The 17,634-nt window shown below is 34.3% G+C and overlaps 1 protein-coding gene across 2 annotated transcripts in view; it reads right to left on the bottom strand.

The window, feature by feature from the left end:
* The window catches only part of LOC101891371 (venom allergen 5), a 30,409-nt gene extending 20,380 nt beyond the window's left edge, over positions 1-10,029 (bottom strand). Inside the window, exon 1 of one of the 2 annotated variants that reach the window (XM_020038891.2) lies at positions 9,435-10,029. In XM_020038891.2, coding sequence (XP_019894450.1) covers positions 9,435-9,534 — 100 coding nt within the window. In that variant the 5' untranslated portion in view covers positions 9,535-10,029. The remainder of the gene's footprint in view (positions 1-9,434) is intronic. The other variant, XM_005189360.4, reaches the window with a different exon arrangement.
* Positions 10,030-17,634: the final 7,605 nt, after the last annotated feature.

Raw genomic sequence — 17,634 nt, 5'->3', positions numbered from 1 at the left:
TAGGCCCCAATATAACGGCTACATTCGTTATTTTTAAGACTTGAACAGAATTTTTAACGGATTTTATTTTTTTTTTTGCCAAATATTTATACCCTACACCACAAGGTGGTAAGGGTATTATGTCTTTGTGCATTTCTTTGTAACAAGCAAAAGGAAACGAGATAGACCCACAGTTCCTTTTGATGATCTGCATAGAATCATTTTTTGAGTTGATTTATGCATGTCAGTCCGTCTATCCGTCCGTCTGTCCGTCCGTCTGTCCATGTATTCTTGTGAACAAAATGCAGGTCGCATTTATTATCTGATTGAGATGAAATTTTTCAAACAACATTTGTTTGGCCCAAGGACGAAACCTATTGAAATTGGAGATAATCGGTCAAAATTTAGATATAGCTCCCATATATATCTTCGTCCGATTTGCCTTTTATTGTGCACCAAACGTGTAATATCAGCCCGAATATTATGGAATTTTGCACATACAACCAAATTAGGCCTGAAAATAAGTATGCCAAATTTGATCGAAATCGGTTCAGATATAGCTATAGCTCCCAAATATATTGTTCATCCGATTTGTTATTTTTGTCCTCCACAGCCGTAACATGCACTCTGTAACAACAATATTTGGGGAAATATATCAAATACAGCTCAGAAATACCTTTGCTAAATTTTATCGAGATCGGTTCAGATTTGGATACAGCTCCCATATATAACTTCGTCCGATTTACCTTTTATTGTCCACCAAACGTGTAATATTTGTCCAAATGGGATGGAATTTGGCACTTACGACCGAATTGAGTCTAGAAGCTAGTATGCCAAATTTGGTGAAGATCGGTTCAGATATAGCTATAGCTCCCATATATATAGTTCATCCGATTTGTTATATTTGTTACCCACAGCCGTAATATGCACTCCGTAACAACGATATTCAGGGAAATATATCAAATACAGCTCAGAAATATCTTTGCCAAATTTTATCGAGATCGGTTCAGATTTGGATATAGCTCCCATATATATCTTTATCTGATTTCAAATTAATTTTGCACCAAATGGGCAATACAAGTCGGAATTTAAAAGATACAAATGCTTCGGCATATTTAGTCCTTTGAATTTTAAATTATAATTATAATCAATCAACTCAACTAAAGCTCAACTAAATTAGCAAAGTGGTGTAGGGTATCATAAAATCGGCCCCGCCCGACTTTAGGACTTTCTTTACTGGTTTTAAATTGCCAAATTTGTTCCAAATGATGGAGGTTATTCAAAGTTCGGCTCGACCGAACTTACAGCTTTTTTACTTGTTATTCTTATAATTGATTTTCTCTGCTTTTTTATTGTGGAACGGTTCATATACGAGCTTTTGTTGTACATGTCAATTTAACCAATATTCATTGTTTTAGCCTTTTGAATGAAAGTGAACAGCGTGCAACATTCAAAAAAAAAAAAATAAATAAAACAAAAAATAATGTGTTCATATGCAGTTGTATACAATTCACCTCTAAGACGTCATCATTTACAGAGCTTCGTTGTAAACCTGATTATGTTGCCTTAAGCCAACGTGTTTTTATACCCTACACCACATAGTGGTAAGGGTATTATGTCTTTGTGCATTTGTTTGTAACATGGAGAAGGAGACGAGATAGACCCATAGTTACTTTTGAGAACCTTCATAGAATCACTTTCTGAGTCGATTTATGCATGTCCGTCCGTCTGTCCGTCCGTCCGTCCGTCCGTCCGTCCGTCCGTCCGTCCGTCCGTCCGTCCGTCCGTCCGTCCGTCCGTCTGTCCATGTATTCTTGTGAACAAAATGCAGGTCGCATTTATTATCCGATTGAGATGAAATTTTCCAAACAATATTTTTTTGGCCCAAGGACGAACCCTATTGAAATTGGTGAGAATCGGATCAAATTTAGATATAGCTCCCATATATATCTTCATCCGATTTCGGGTTAAATGAGCACCAAATGTCCACTATCAGTCCAAATTGCCTGAATTTTGGCACACCCAACCGAGTTCGGCCTAGAAGCAAGTATATCAAATTTGGAGAAAATCGGTTCAGATATAGCTATAGCTCCCATATATATCTTTCATCCGATTTGATCTTTAAGTCCCTCACAGTCCTACTATGCTCTCCACAACCGTGATATTTGGTACCAGGTATTAGATGGAGCACAGAAATAGCTGTTTTAAATTTTATCGAAATCGGTTCAGATTTGGATATAGCTCCCATATATATCTTCATCCGATTTTGGGTTAATTGACCACCAAATGGCCAATATCAGCCCAAATGGCCCGAATTTTGGCACATGTGACCGAGATTAGCCTTAAAGCAAATACAACAAATTTGGAGAAAATCGGTTCAGAAACAGCTATAGCTCCCATATATATATTCATCCGATTTCGGGTTAAATGTGCACCAAATGTCCACTATCAGTCCAAATTACCTGAATTTTGGCACACCCAACCGAGTTCGGCCTAGAAGCAAGTATATTAAATTTGGAGAAAATCGGTTCAGATATAGCTATAGCTCCCATATATATCTTTCATCCGATTTGGTGTTTAAGCCTCTCACATTCATAATATGCACTCCACAAGAATGATATTTGGTACCAGATATAAGATACAGCCCAGAAATAGCTGTTTGTAATTTTATCGAAATCGGTTCAGATTTGGATATAGCTCCCATATATATCTTCATCCGATTTCGGGTTAATTGTGCACCAAATGGCCAATATAAGTCCAAATGGACTGAATTTTAGTACATCGGACCAAATTCAGCCTAGAAGCAAGTATATCAAATTTAGTGAAAATCGGTTCAGATATAGATATAGCAACCATATACATGTTTCATCCGATTTAGAGTTTTAGTCCCACACATTCGTAATATTCACTCCACAACCGTGATATTTGGTACCAAGTATTAGATGGAGCACAGGAATAGCTGTTTTAAATTTTATCGAAATCGGTTCAGATTTGGATATAGCTCTCATATATATCTTCATCCGATTTCGGGTTAAATGTGCACTAAATGGTCAATATCAGCCCAAATCACCAGTCTAGAAGCTAATACGTAAAATTTGGAGAAACCCGGTTCAGAGATAGCTATAGTTCGTAAAATGCACGATAGAATTAGATAGATTTTGATTTTGTATCAAATATCTCATAGAGCTCTGAAATGCCCTGTATAAATCTTTTTACGAGAGCTCTACTAAATATGCATAGTGGTGTAGGGTATCATATAGTCGGCCCCGCCCGACTTTTGAGCTTTCCTTACTGGTTTTTTTTTTGGTTTGAAAATTTCATTTGTTGTAGCCGCTTTTTTTTTTTGTTTTTGGTTTCGACACAACTGCGGCAAAAAACAAACCGTTAATGTAAAAAAATTGCTTTGTATAAATGACTTTAACATCTCAATGGTGTAGTTCAATAAACAAACGAATTATTACTTACTCGCACTGAGAGTGCCTGGCAGGCATACAAGTAGGCTGGCAGCCTACCGGCCATTGAGATAGGCAGTCAACTTGTCTGGCTAATAATGGTGGGGCAATAGCATCTTTAGTCGTTCGATATTATTGACTCATTACAATACCGGACAATGGCTAAAAGCACTTGAAAATTACAGTTGCTGTCTGGCTGGCTGAAGTATGACTTTTGTTTTTTTCTTCTCTCTCTATAGTGTTTTCATTTATTTCCATATGACAACAATTTTGAAATAGAATTGAATATCATGCATTATGATTACGAATATGGATGTGACAACAAAACAAAATATATTTAATATTCTCCATTGATGTTATTGATAGGTTTTTTTCCGTTTTTTTTTGTTTTAATTTTCAAAAGCTCTCTAAATTGTTGAGCATTTCATAAGGCTATTTTCTAAACTTGCTTGCTTACTTATACAATGCAAATTCAATCACATACATATATATGTGTCACCTGTCAAACTGACATCTTATTGTCATATAAATTTTTTATTTATAATGTATATTGGACACACCCTATTTTTCGCTTGCCAAATTGCCATTCGAAATAAACCATCAATTTTTTTTTGTGTAGTAGGGTTTCGAAACGCTTAGAAGAAGACGATGATGATGAAAGCACGTTTCAAAAATACTAATGTTTTGGGAGACAACTTTTATTTGTTTTTTTTTTGTTTTGCTATGGAATTTGTAATTTATTCAAGTAGGAATCTTACTTCGAGTATATCCAAAAAAAATTATGTCAAACTTGTGGAATTATTTTATTGTATGTGGGAATTCCACAGATTAGTTTTCCAAAACAAGAACACAAAAATAAATCCTTAGAACATCAGAAATAGTTTCTTGCACAGTCTCTGGATGAAAACTCCAAGGACTTATTTTGTCCACAAAAAAAACCGTAGATCCTGAAGAAATACTTCTATAAATATTCAGTCAAATATCACGTCCACATAATTCTACCCAAAAACTTTAGCCTCGTACGATTATGTTTCTATTGTGAAAAATTCTTCAGTGACAAAAACAACTATGGCAAAAAATTCCCAGAGTATTCAGAGTGAGATGAAAAGCAAACACTGCAACCAACTTCAGACTGCTGTCAGCTCTAAACCACTCGTCCGACAGCTGTTAAAATTATTCCAGTGACAGCCGACTATATTTTTTCCAAGCGTACAAAAGCATTTTGGTGAGAATTTTCCAGAAAAAAAGTTATTCTTGATGAAATTCAAGCGTGATACTGTGATTTCTTTATATTTGGCTGGAAAACCACAAGTAGCTATGGTTAGAAAACTCCAGCATTTAAATGTGTATAAATCTTTTGTGTCTCGTACCATCTCTAGTTAACGTGGTACTGGAAGCGTAGCGGTGGACGGAAGAAAACAGCAACATCAACAGAAATGGTTCGAAAAGTAAAGAAGCTACTTGATCGAAACCCGCGTCGCAGTGGCCGAAAAATGGCTCGTGAGCAATATTCCATTCGGCAAATATTGAAAAATGAGTTCGAGCTAAAGCCATTGATATTCCAAAAAGTGCAAGAACTTACACCGCAACGGAAAGAAAATAGACTCAAAAGAGCTAAAGAGTTGCTTCGCTTGGTCGAAAGTGGTGAACTATCGCTTTCTCCGATGAGAAAACATTCGTTGTTTAGCAGTTTGTAAACAAACAAAATGATTGTGTTTACTTGCCAAAGAGGTCAGCTGAAAATGTGCACCTTCGGTTGACCACCAGAACTCAAGCGCCGGCCATGGTGATGGTGTGGGCCGCCATAGCATCGATGGTCTCTTCAGGCTCGTATTAATCGACCATGGCATCAGAATAAATGCCGAATGTTATCTCAAAAAATATTCTGCCATAGCATCGATGGTCTCTTCCCGCTCGTATTAATCGACCATGGCATCAGAATATTATCGCGAAAATATTCTGAAGGGTGTATTAAAGTCTTGGGCACGCAAACATTTTGGCCGCAGACCTTGGACATTCCAATAGGACTCAGTACCATCGCACTCAGCCCGTGCCACCCAAAATTGGTTACAAAATTAGGTTCCTTGCTTCATTTCCAGCGAACAATAGCCACCAAAATCTCCAGATACCAATCCGGTGGACTATTGTGTCTGGAGTATTTTGGAAAGCAAGGTTGGCACTAAAAAATACCAAAGTGTCGATCACCTGAAGCAAGTTTAGTGAGAACTTACTTGTACTTACATGTCCATGTTAAAATTAGAGGTTAGTAAAGTAATTACTGATGCCAAAATGCTAAGGGAGATCCCAGCTCTCTCTCTCTCTATCTAGCCAGTAGAAAAATCTTTCTCAATTCCATGGGATTTTCTTTTTAATAAATAATTCTTTATTTCATGGATTTTTTTGGAAAGAATTGGATTTTAATAACTGAGGATTGGTTTCTATAGAAAAGAAATTCACAATAACTGAGAATTTTTTTCTAAAGAAAAACTAAATCCTCAATAACTGAGGATTCCTCAATCCTCAAAAAACTATCCTTAGCAATTGAGGATTTTTTTTAGAAAAAATCAATCCTCTATTCAGTCAAATACTACTCAGTCAAAATCTACTTATAGAAAAAAATCAATCAGTAATTGAGTGACTGATATTTTCTTTCATTCTAATTTTGGAACAGCTCCTCGATTTTCCCATGAAAACAATTTCAGTAACTAAAAAATAAATTGTAAGTCCTGAAAAAAATCTTTCTTAAAACTTTTTTGTCTACTCAAATATTTATAGACTATCTCATATTGATTACAAATTTGCAAAATCAAAAAAAAAAGATATTTTTTTGAACACAAAAATCAAAAAAAAAACAAATTTGAATATTATTTCAAAGTGCGTTAGCATTTTGTTTGGATTTTGTTGCGAATAAATATTTATCGACAGTTTTGCAATGAAGCTGCCGCTGATGAGCTTGATAATGACTAGAATATTTTGTTGTTGTATTCATTTGATTTTTATGATTTTTCCTCGAAATGAAAACTGAATACTGTAAACAAATAGAAAAAAGTATTCGTTCGCTGATGATTGATAGCGTTTAAGGCAAAGTTGATGGTCTTGATGTGTGATGTTTGAGTCTGGGAAAAGGAAGTAAATCATAAATTGCCTTATTTTGATTAATGTATTTATTTTTTTATATTATAATTTCTTTCATTAAAAGTTTATTAACATTTAATTGTATTTCGTATTTTGGCAAATGATGATTTTATTTGTAACAAATTTTTTTCTTTATGTGCAAATTAACTGTTTTATTTCCGTTCCTGATTGCCAGCCAAAGATTGTAATAATTTATGTTGATAAGTAAGTGAGCAATTAAGAATTCCAAAAAGAAAAAAAACAACACTCCAAATATTTGCACAAAACGTTTTGTTTGATTTATGGATTTAAACAATGCCATTAATTTATGGTGTATTTTTAAATATTTGCAAATTTTTTTGTAATTTCAACAATTTGTATGTTAATTTTTTATATCGTGCAATAAATTTTGAAAAAATTTAGTTATATTTTTATTTAACAAATAATAAATAAATAATATCTCCTCCTTAAAGGAAGTTATCTCCATCAGAAAACTAAAAGGGTTTTTATAATTTATTTGCGGTCCGAAAATATTATTTACATAATTTTAGCATGCGCACTTTGATATTACCATGCAGCCCAATCGGAAACATTTCAAAATTCAAAATTGTTTTTTTTTTAATTGTATGTGCTGTAAATTATCAGTTTTGGACATCAGGAAATTGGACATTTAAAATCTAAATTTTGAAGTAAACAAGAGAGGCTGTCTTGACTTTCTACATGATCTTCGAATACTTCTTTCGAGAGTTCCCAGATGGGCAATCGTGGTTCTAAAGGGAATGCCTTGAAACCTTGGGCATAAATCCACCCATATGTCCTCCATGGCCATGATACTGAATATATAAATATACATGATGGTATCTGTCGAATAATTCCGATCATATTTTCTACTAAGCGGATTCACTATTTTTTTGAAAATTAAATTTTAACGTTAACTTTTCTTTCATTCCAAAACATTGATCCACAGGGAGAGAAAGGGCTCATGTAAGTTCGGTCGGGCCGAACTTTGAGTATCCTCCACCATTTGGAACGAATTTGGCAATTTTCAAAAAATAGAATTCATTAAAAAATTTTGTTAAAATCTTAAAAAAACAAATATAGCCGTTATATTAGGGTCTATACGACGACGTGGACCTGCATAGGCAACTTTTGTCATAAGCTATTACAATACTCAAATGCGAAAAAATCGGTAAATAATGTAGCTAAATTCTTTAAAATACCGAATATAGAGAGATATCATTATATGGGGGCTATACGAAGACGTGGACCTGTGCATACAATTTTCTGTCATATGCTGTAGCATCCATTACGAACTAATCAAAATACCGAACATCAGGAGGTGCCGTTATATGGAAGCTATACGAAGACGTGGACCTTCACAGAGAATTTTCAGTCATAGGCTGTAGTATCCAGTCAGTCATAGGCTGTAGTATTCCGATGAATAATGTCACAAAAATCATCAAAGTACCCAATATCGGGTGGTACCGTTATATGGGGGCTATAAGAAGACGTGGACCTGCTCAGACAATTTTCAGTCATAGGCTGTAGTATCCATTACGAACTCCAAATACCAAATTTGAAACAAGCTAAAATCATGGGGGAATATCGGGAGGTGCCGTTATATGGGGGGCTATAACAAAACGTGAACCTACATGGTCCTCGGAAGCTAGAGTGATTTCCACAGACGGACGGACATCGCTGAACCAACATAGAATTTTATGCTGATTAAAAATATATATACTTTGTGGGGTCTGAAATGTATATTTCGAGGTGTTTTAAACGGAATGACAAACTTAATTTACCCTCCATACTATGGTTAAGGGTATAAAAATTGCCTGTTGTATATTTTCATGTTTTGAAATTTTGGAGATATATTTAAAGACAGAAGTGTCGGTAATTTTAGATGTTGAACCCCAATTGTTGGAGCGTCAAATCGGGGATATTTTCATACCTTTTTCTTTACTTTTTTTACAAACTCTCTAAATCAGTTTTTTAGGTGGCTGAGTTCAGAGATGGGCCATATCGGTCTACTTTTACGTTTACGTCAAAACAATTTACCTAATAGAACAAGAAAGGATCATCCAATTTTTGTTCAAACTGTGCGGATCCCAATATTTGTATTAGACTTAGGTTAAATGCAAGAATAGAAAATATCGGACCATCCTATCAAGTATCTCCCCCACGAAGGGTCAAAATTTTAAATTATTATAATTCTTATAAAATATGAAATAAGAGAAGTGTTAATTATTTATTTTTAGTTAATTCTATTTAAGTAAATATCAATATTTTAAAATCACACAGTTCATTTTTGTATATATAAGAATTCTAAAGAATTAAAAAAAAAAATATTTAAAATAAAAAAATAAATTTTTTTTTTTGGGAATTTCTGACCTTCCAAGGAAGGATATGGCAATTTTCTATGAGTCCTCTTTACAATTATTTGCGATATCAATATTGTACGTAGTCTTTTGGTAAATTTTATCAATTATCAGGTATTTTCCCTGTTATTGTATTATAAATAATTTTTCACAACAATTTTTAAGGACTATTACTAATTAAATATTAATGAATTAAATAACGAAAAGGCTCTGAGAAATTTCTTTATTCAGGCACTTAAAACATTCTGTCCGTTTAGTCTATGGACTCTTTTTAATAGTGTAGTTGCAAATTCTTCTTCTCTTTTTAATATTTTCAGATTTTATTTATATATTTTTTTAATTTTTTATTTTTTAGCAAACCAGCTTGCCATGGAGTATTTAAATTAAATTCTTGGTAAGTACTTCCTTTTTGTTTCTATTTTTTTCAAAACTGAATTTCAAAGTTGCAGTCGACAACCATGCCTTTTAATTCTTATTTTTTTTTTCATCAATTATCCATATCACAACTTACCCAACAAAGTGCCATGACAGGCAAAGGCAGTATTCAGGCTGATTGCCAGGACACAGAGTTGCAGTAATAAATTTGCATTTATATTTTTCATTTTCAACATTTTATGTGGCACTTATTTTTTACTTTTAATTTTTCAAAAATAATTACAAACAATTTTTGGCTTAGTAATTTTTATTTTTTTTGTTAATGTTTGGGTTTTCTTTACGTATGATTATTTATAAGACAAAATTATTTATTTAAGAAATTTGCACTGTTTATTTGTGTATTTCACCAATTATTTTCTTATAAATAATTTGTTGAATTTTTATTTTTATTTTCTTGTTATTTGTGGATATTAATTAAACACACGCAAGTTAACCGTTATATTTTTTGGTTGGTCTTATTTAATAACGATTTTCACAAAAATGTATTACGCGCGTGTTTTTTATTATTTCAATAATTTTGTAATATAATCCACAATAGTTTTTGGTTTTTGTTGACACAACTTCAATATCTACTCTCGTTTGTAACAGCCAGCTAGACTTGAAGGCGTCTTATGGCTCAGCGGTGGCCGTTAACGCACGTTTATATACGACGAGCTACAAAACTGACTACCGGAGAAGATGATGCCAATGAAAAAAATGCGACAAACTGGCTAACATAAATGCCGAATATCGCCGAGCTACGTTAATTATATTCGCCTTGCTTCATTTTTGTTTTATCAATGCCCGGCGAATGCGGCGAATAAAGCAAGCGAAGAGCGTAGTATTTTGAGAGTTGACTCTTACATATGTGCTATGGAGAAATAAGAGAATATTTCATATTTTCATTTTATTGTTACGAATCTTGAATCGGAGATACTGTGTGGAGAAGAGGAAATATGAAAGATGAGCATAAATAAAAAACTTTCATTGTGTTTAAAGATGCTATTGAAACATTGTTGTAGCAACATGTTGAGGGGTTTGATGTCAATAATGGATACGTGGGGAGGAATACAAGTTCGAAGGTATTTTATCAGTAAAATACCGTTTGAAGATCGTGCTACTATGAGAATCTATTAGAGGAACTTCATCAGCGAAAAGTCCTCCGTAAAAGCTTAGATTCATTTTACCAGGTCGTGTTAGACCTGTGCAAAATTTTGAAAAAAAAAGTTTTAATCAAAACATCATACACGATCCCTGATTTATTGCCATACTTCTCGAGCAGTTATACTACGCTTGTTCGAAAACACCTTATTCCCTCCACCCTAGACCACAATAGTGACCTCGATACCAAATATGAGAATTCCATCTCTACCCCAACACCCAACGGCAAATTTTGTGGCAACTTCCAAACCAGTAAAGAAAGTCCTAAAGTCGGGCGGGGCCGATTTTATGATACCTTACACCACTTTGCTAATTTAGTTGAGCTCCACTTAATAATTAAAAGTTTTTATGGGAGAATTCAATCATACACGCTATGATTATAATTTAAAATTCAAAGGACTAAATATGCCGAAGCATTTGTATCTTTTAAATTCGGACTTGTATTCCCAATTTGGTGCGAAATTAATTTAAAATCGGATAAAAATATATATGGGAACTATATCCAAATCTGAACCGATCTCGATAAAATTTGGCAAAGATATTTCTGAGCTGTATTTGATATATTTCCCTGAATATCGTTGTTACGGAGTGCATATTACGGCTGTGGGTAACAAATACAATAAATCGGATGAACAATATATATGGAAGCTATAACTATATCTGAACCGATCTTCACCAAATTTGGCATACTACCTTCTAGACTAAATTCGGTCGTATGTGCCAAATTCCATCCCATTTGGACAAATATTAGACGTTTGGAGCACAATAAATGGTAAATCGGACGAAGTTATATATGGGAGCTATATCCAAATCTGAACCGATCTCGATAAAATTTAGCAAAGGTATTTCTGAGCTGCATTTGATATATTTCCCCAAATATTGTTGTTACAGAGTGCATATTACGGCTGCGGAGGACAAAAATAACAAATCGGATGAACAATATATATGGGAGCTATAGCTATATCTGAACCGATTTCGATAAAATTTGGCATACTTATTTTCAGGCCTAATTTGGTTGTATGTGCAAAATTCCATACTATTCGGGCTGATATTACACGTTTGGTGCACAATAAAAGGCAAATCGGACGAAGATATATGGGAGCTATATCTAAATTTATACCGATTATCTCCAATTTCAATAGGGTTCGTCCTTGGGCCAAACAAATGTTGTTTGCAAAATTTCATCTCAATCGGATAATAAATGCGACCTGCATTTTGTTCACAAGAATACATGGACAGACGGACGGACGGACGGACAGACGGACTGACATGCATAAATCAACTCAGAAAGTGATTCTATGAAGATCATCAAAAGGAACTATGGGTCTATCTCGTTTCCTTTTGCCGGTTACAAACAAATGCACAAAGACATAATACCCTGACCACCTTGTGGTGTAGAATATCCTCCTTCTCTCCAACTCAGATTCCAACAGTGACCTTAACATAAAAGTATCAGGATTTCAGCTCTGAAATTTCCCCCATTACGAAATTTAGTACCACTTAGTACGCATATTTAAAACCAGCTCCTTCTCTCAATTACAGACACCGACAGTGACGACCATATCAAATTTGAACGTTTTTAGCTCTATTCTTTCACCCAAAACCAAATTTGTTAATATAAGTACTTTTCAAAGATTTATAGTACGAATTTTCAAAACAATCTCGATATCTCGATCTCAGATATCAACAGTGACCTTATTATCAAATTTTAGGATTTCAGCTCTTTAATTTATCTCATTATCAAATTTAGTACCATTTAGTAAAATTATAGTACACATATCTTAAACCACCTGCTTCTCCCAAAGACAGACACCAACAGAGACCTCAATATCAAATTTCAAGATTCCACCTCCATTCCTTCATCCAATACGAAATTTTCAAATTTCAGATTTTAGGCACTGTCTGTTCACGCAATACGAACTTTTGTAAATATAATACTTTTTAGAACTTTTTGTACACATTTCCCAAACCACCTCTTTATCACAAACCCGCCACAAACAGAGAACCCAATACAAAATTCCAGGTCTATCCGATCACTCTAAACCAAACTGCTTTCTACTTTCCAACCTTGATTCTCATACAAGTTTTTAGCTATGTCCGTTCTCATAATACCAAATGGTACCATTTTAGAAGTGTACTAATGTTTGTACTAACATTTATTTTAGTAGCATTTTAGAACTTTTCGTTACCTTAAAGTTCAAGTATGCAAAAACTTTTTGGTACATCTATCCTGCACTACATAAGCGATTCTCATTCCAAATGTCAGATTTGCAGCTCTGTCGGTATACCCTAAATTAAATGTTTACCAAATTTAGTACCATTTAGTATACATAAGTACACATTTCCAAAGCTTATCCCAATACTACACTCCCACAGTACTCCCAATTTCAAATTTCAGTATTTTCCTATCGGTTCGCTCAAATACAAATTGTACCAAATTTAATACCATTTAGTACACATGAGTACGTATTTCCATAAAAACCAATAGAAATCTTTGTTCCAAATTTCAGGATTCCAGCCCTATAGGTTCACTCAAATCCAATTTGTACCAAATTTAGTACACATAAGTACAAATTTCCATAGCTTTCTACTTTATACAATTCAAGGTAATTCTTATTTTTAAATATCAAGATTCCAACTCTACCGTTTCCCCCAAAATTTAAATTGAACCAAATTTAGTACCATTTAGTACACATAAGTACGAATTTCCAAAGCTTCCAACAGACATCTATCCTACAATGCAACAGTAATTTTATTTCCAATTTTTAAGATTCCAGTTCAGTTTATCCAAGTCGAAATTAAACCAAATTTAGTACAATTTTGTACTTTTCTTGCACATAAGTACAAATTTCGAAAGCTACCTCTGTATCCCAAACCTAAACTCCAAGAAAAATTTTAATTTCAAATTTCAGGATTCCAGAACCATCCGTTCCTCCAAATTAAAAATGTAACAAATTTAGAACCGTTTCGTACATTGCGTATGCATGGATACATACTTCCAAAACTACCTCCTAACATCGAACCTACTACTCAACCTTGATCCCCATTTCAAATGCCAAGTTTTTAGTTTACATGATACGAAATGGTACCAAATGTATTACATTTTAGTACTTTTCGTACACTCATAGTGCGAACTACCAAAAACCCTTTGCTATGTAATGTTAGTATGTGAGATAAAAAAACTACAACAAAGTCAAATGCAATCATTTTTACATTTTTTATTTTAAATTTTAATGAATGAAAGCAAAAAATGCCGGAAATAGCATCAAATTTTAGAATAAGTTTAGATTTGTTCGAATTGGTCACCTTTGGTACGAATTATGGCCTTCAAACGGCCGAATGTTGCTCGACGGTATCTTGGCCCATTCCCGGCGAAGCGCTTGCTTGAGGTGATGGACAATTGCTTTCCAAAATACTCCAGACACAATAGTCTAACGGATTGGTATTCGGAGATTTTAGTGGCCATTGTGCTGGGAAATGAAGCGAGGAATCTCATTTTGTAACCATTCTTGGGTGGCGCGTGCTGAGTCCTGTTTGAATGTCCAAGGTCAGCGGCCAAAATGTTTGCGTGTCCAAGGCTTTAATACACCCTCCAGAATATTTTCGCTATAATATTTCTGTTATGGCGGGCCACACCATCACCATGGCCGGCGCTTGAGTTCTGGTGGCCAACCGAAGGTGCACATTTTCAGCTGACTTCTTTGGCAAGTAAACACGATCATTTTGTTTGTTTACCAACTGCTGGACAAAGAATGTTTCCTCATCGGAGAAAATCAAATTCGGCAGTTCACCACTTTAGGCTCTTTTGAGTCTGTTTTCTTTCTGTTGCGGTGTAAGTTCTTGCACTTTTTGGAATTTCAATGGCTTTATCTCGAGAACATTTTTCAATATTTGCCGAATGAAAGATTGCGAAATGTTCAGCTCACGAGGCATTTTTCGGCGACTGCGACACGGGTTTTCGATCAAATCGCTTCCTTACATTTTGAACCATTTCTGCTGATGGTGCTGTTTTCTGCCGTCCACTTCCTTAACGTCGGGCTACGATACCAGTAACCACGGTAACGAGCGATGGTACGAGACACAAAAGATTTATTCACATTTAAATGCTTTAGTGCTCTAACGATAGCCACTTGTTGTTTTCCAGCCAAATATAGAGAAATCACATTACCACGCTTGAATTCCATCACGAATAACTTTTTTATTGGAAAAATCCCACCAAAATGTATTTGTCGCTTGTTAACAATATAATGGGCTGTCACTGGAATAATTTGAACAGCTGTCGGACGAGTGGCTTAGAAATGACAGCAATCTGAATTTGATTGCAGTTTTTGCACCTCAGGGATCCATCATACACCCATTAGTGACCCTCATTCAAAATTTAAGAATTCTTGCTATATTGGTTCGTCAAATTCAAAAAAGATTACCATATTCAGAACCTTTTAGTACTTTGTTTTCCAGTCTTGGAATGTCTCCTATGAGCTCTAACAATCGAGTCATTTTGCATGTGGGAAATTTTAATGGTATTCTTTAAATGCATTTTGATTTCAATTTTTGGAATGCCGAAATGCAATAATTTTTTCCCCAAAAAATTATAAAACATCATAGCTGACACCTGTCTAGACGAACTGTTTTAGGAGTTTTGGGAATTCTTCTGCAAACATGCATCCATACATACATTCAAGCATATATGTATGAATGCACATATATTTGTGCCCATAATTTGAATTTTGTCAACAACATCAGATGATTAATGGCCATTTAACGGTGTGAAATGAATAAAAAAAAAATACGAATTGTTTTCAAACCAAAATTTTAGGAGACAAAGATCAATGAGTGATTAATAATTTCAAAATTGTAGAGCTCGAAGACAACTATCTATCGATTAAATTGGAGATTGCCAATAGTATCGACATAAAACTAAAGATCATTACACTTTACTATTCACGTCATCGGACAAATGCTAATTCATTGTCAATTAATATGGAGAACTGGTTTTGCTGTTGTTGGTGGTTTTTGTTTTCAATATTGTTATTAGTTATTTTTATTTTTTCGGAAGTTAAAAATAGACATAAATTTAAGAATTAAATTAATGAAATGATTTTAGCAATTTTACTTGAACCGTGGCACGTTTATTTAGTTGTTTTAATTGATTCATATTTTTTGTTAAATTTGAAGTTTGTTTTTTTTTTTTTGTTTAATTTTGAAGTAGATTTTCACATATATTGGCTTCTTTGAAGTAAATAATTGCAAAATGATAAGGTATTCATTGAAATTCCCATGGCGGAAATGCTAACAATATTGTTTATTATTTGTAAATTGAAAAATCAATATTTCGATAAGAATAAGAGCAGAATGCATAAACATGAAAGGTGTGTTTATATTACCGACAACCTCGGGGCCAGCCAATTGTTATCAACACCATTCTGCATGGCGAAATTAAAGAAAACAAACATTTCAACAGGACTCAGCCACCCAAGAATGGTTTCATTTCCAGAGCACAATGGCCACCAAAATCTCCGAATACCAATCCGTTGGACTGGAGTATTTTGGAAAGCAAGGTTGGCACTAAAAAATACCAAAGTGTCGATCACCTCAAGCAAGTGCTTCGCCGGGAATGGGCCAAAATACCGCAGAGCAACATTCGGGCAGCGTGTGACGGTTTCTTTGGCCGTTTAAAGGCCATAATTCGTGCCAAAGGTGACCAATTCAAACAAATCTAAACTTATTCTTAATGTTGATGCTTTTTCCGACATGTTTAGCTTTCATTCAATAAAATTAAAAAAAAAAAAATGTAAAAGTTAAGGAGCTTGACTTTGATGCAATTTTTATACTCTACACCACAAGGTGGTCAGGGTATTATGTCTTTGTGCATTTGTTTGTAACAGGCAAAAGGAAACGAGATAGACCCTTTCTGAGTTGATTTATGCATGTCAGTTGATTTATGCATGTAGGTCGCATTTATTATCCGATTGAGATGAAATTTTGCAAACAACATTTGTTTGGCCCAAGGACGAACCCTATTGAAATTGGAGATAATCGGTAAAAATTTAGATATAGCTCCCATATATATCAAACGTGTAATATCAGCCCGAATAGTATGGAATTTTGCACATACAACCAAATTAGGCCTGAAAATAAGTATGCCAAATTTTATCGAAATCGGTTCAGATATAGCTAGCTCCCATATATATTGTTCATCTGATTTGTTGTTTTTGTCCTCCGCAGCCGTAATATGCACTCTGTAACAACAATATTTGGGGAAATATATCAAATGCAGCTCAGAAATACCTTTGCTAAATTTTATCGAGATCGGTTCAGATTTGGATATAGCTCCCATATATAACTTCGTCCGATTTACCATTTATTGTGCACCAAACGTCTAATATTTGTCCAAATGGGATGGAATTTGGCACATACGACTAGAAGGTAGTATGCCAAATTTGTTGAAGATCGGTTCAGATATAGTTATAGCTCCCATATATATTGTTCATCCGATTTATTGTATTTGTTACCCACAGCCGTAATATGCACTCCGTAACAACGATATTCAGGGAAATATTTCAAATACAGCTCAGAAATATCTTTGCCAAATTTTATCGAGATCGGTTCAGATTTGGATATAGTTCCCATATATATTTTTATCCGATTTCAAATTAATTTCGCACCAAATGGGCAATACAAGTCCGAAATTAAAAGATACAAATGCTTCGGCATATTTAGTCCTTTGAATTTTAAATTATAATTATAATCATAGCGTGTATGATTGAATTCTCCCATAAAAACTTTTAATATTAAGTGGAGCTCAACTAAATTAGCAAAGTGGTGTAGGGTATCATAAAATCGGCCCCACCCGACTTTAGGACTCTCTTTACTGGTTTCTCCCTGTATTTGTTCCCCACAGCCGTAATATGCACTCCGTAACAACGATATTCAAGGAAATATATAAAATACAGCTGAGAAATATATTTGTCAACTTTCATCGAGATCGAGAGTTTGTGATAAAATCAAGCATTATTTGCTATCTAAAAATGATTAGGGGTTTCACTAAACCTGAAGTGGTCTCTCGGCGAAAAACTACGCCATTATATTAAATAAATCTAATTTTATCTCAAATAAAATCAAGCTTTAGACTTTGA

Source organism: Musca domestica, unplaced genomic scaffold (genome assembly GCF_030504385.1).
Source record: "Musca domestica strain aabys unplaced genomic scaffold, Musca_domestica.polishedcontigs.V.1.1 49, whole genome shotgun sequence".
Classification (NCBI taxonomy): Eukaryota; Metazoa; Arthropoda; class Insecta; order Diptera; family Muscidae; genus Musca; species Musca domestica.
Note: the sequence above shows the minus strand (reverse complement) of the source record. Positions and strands in the feature narration are given on the sequence as shown.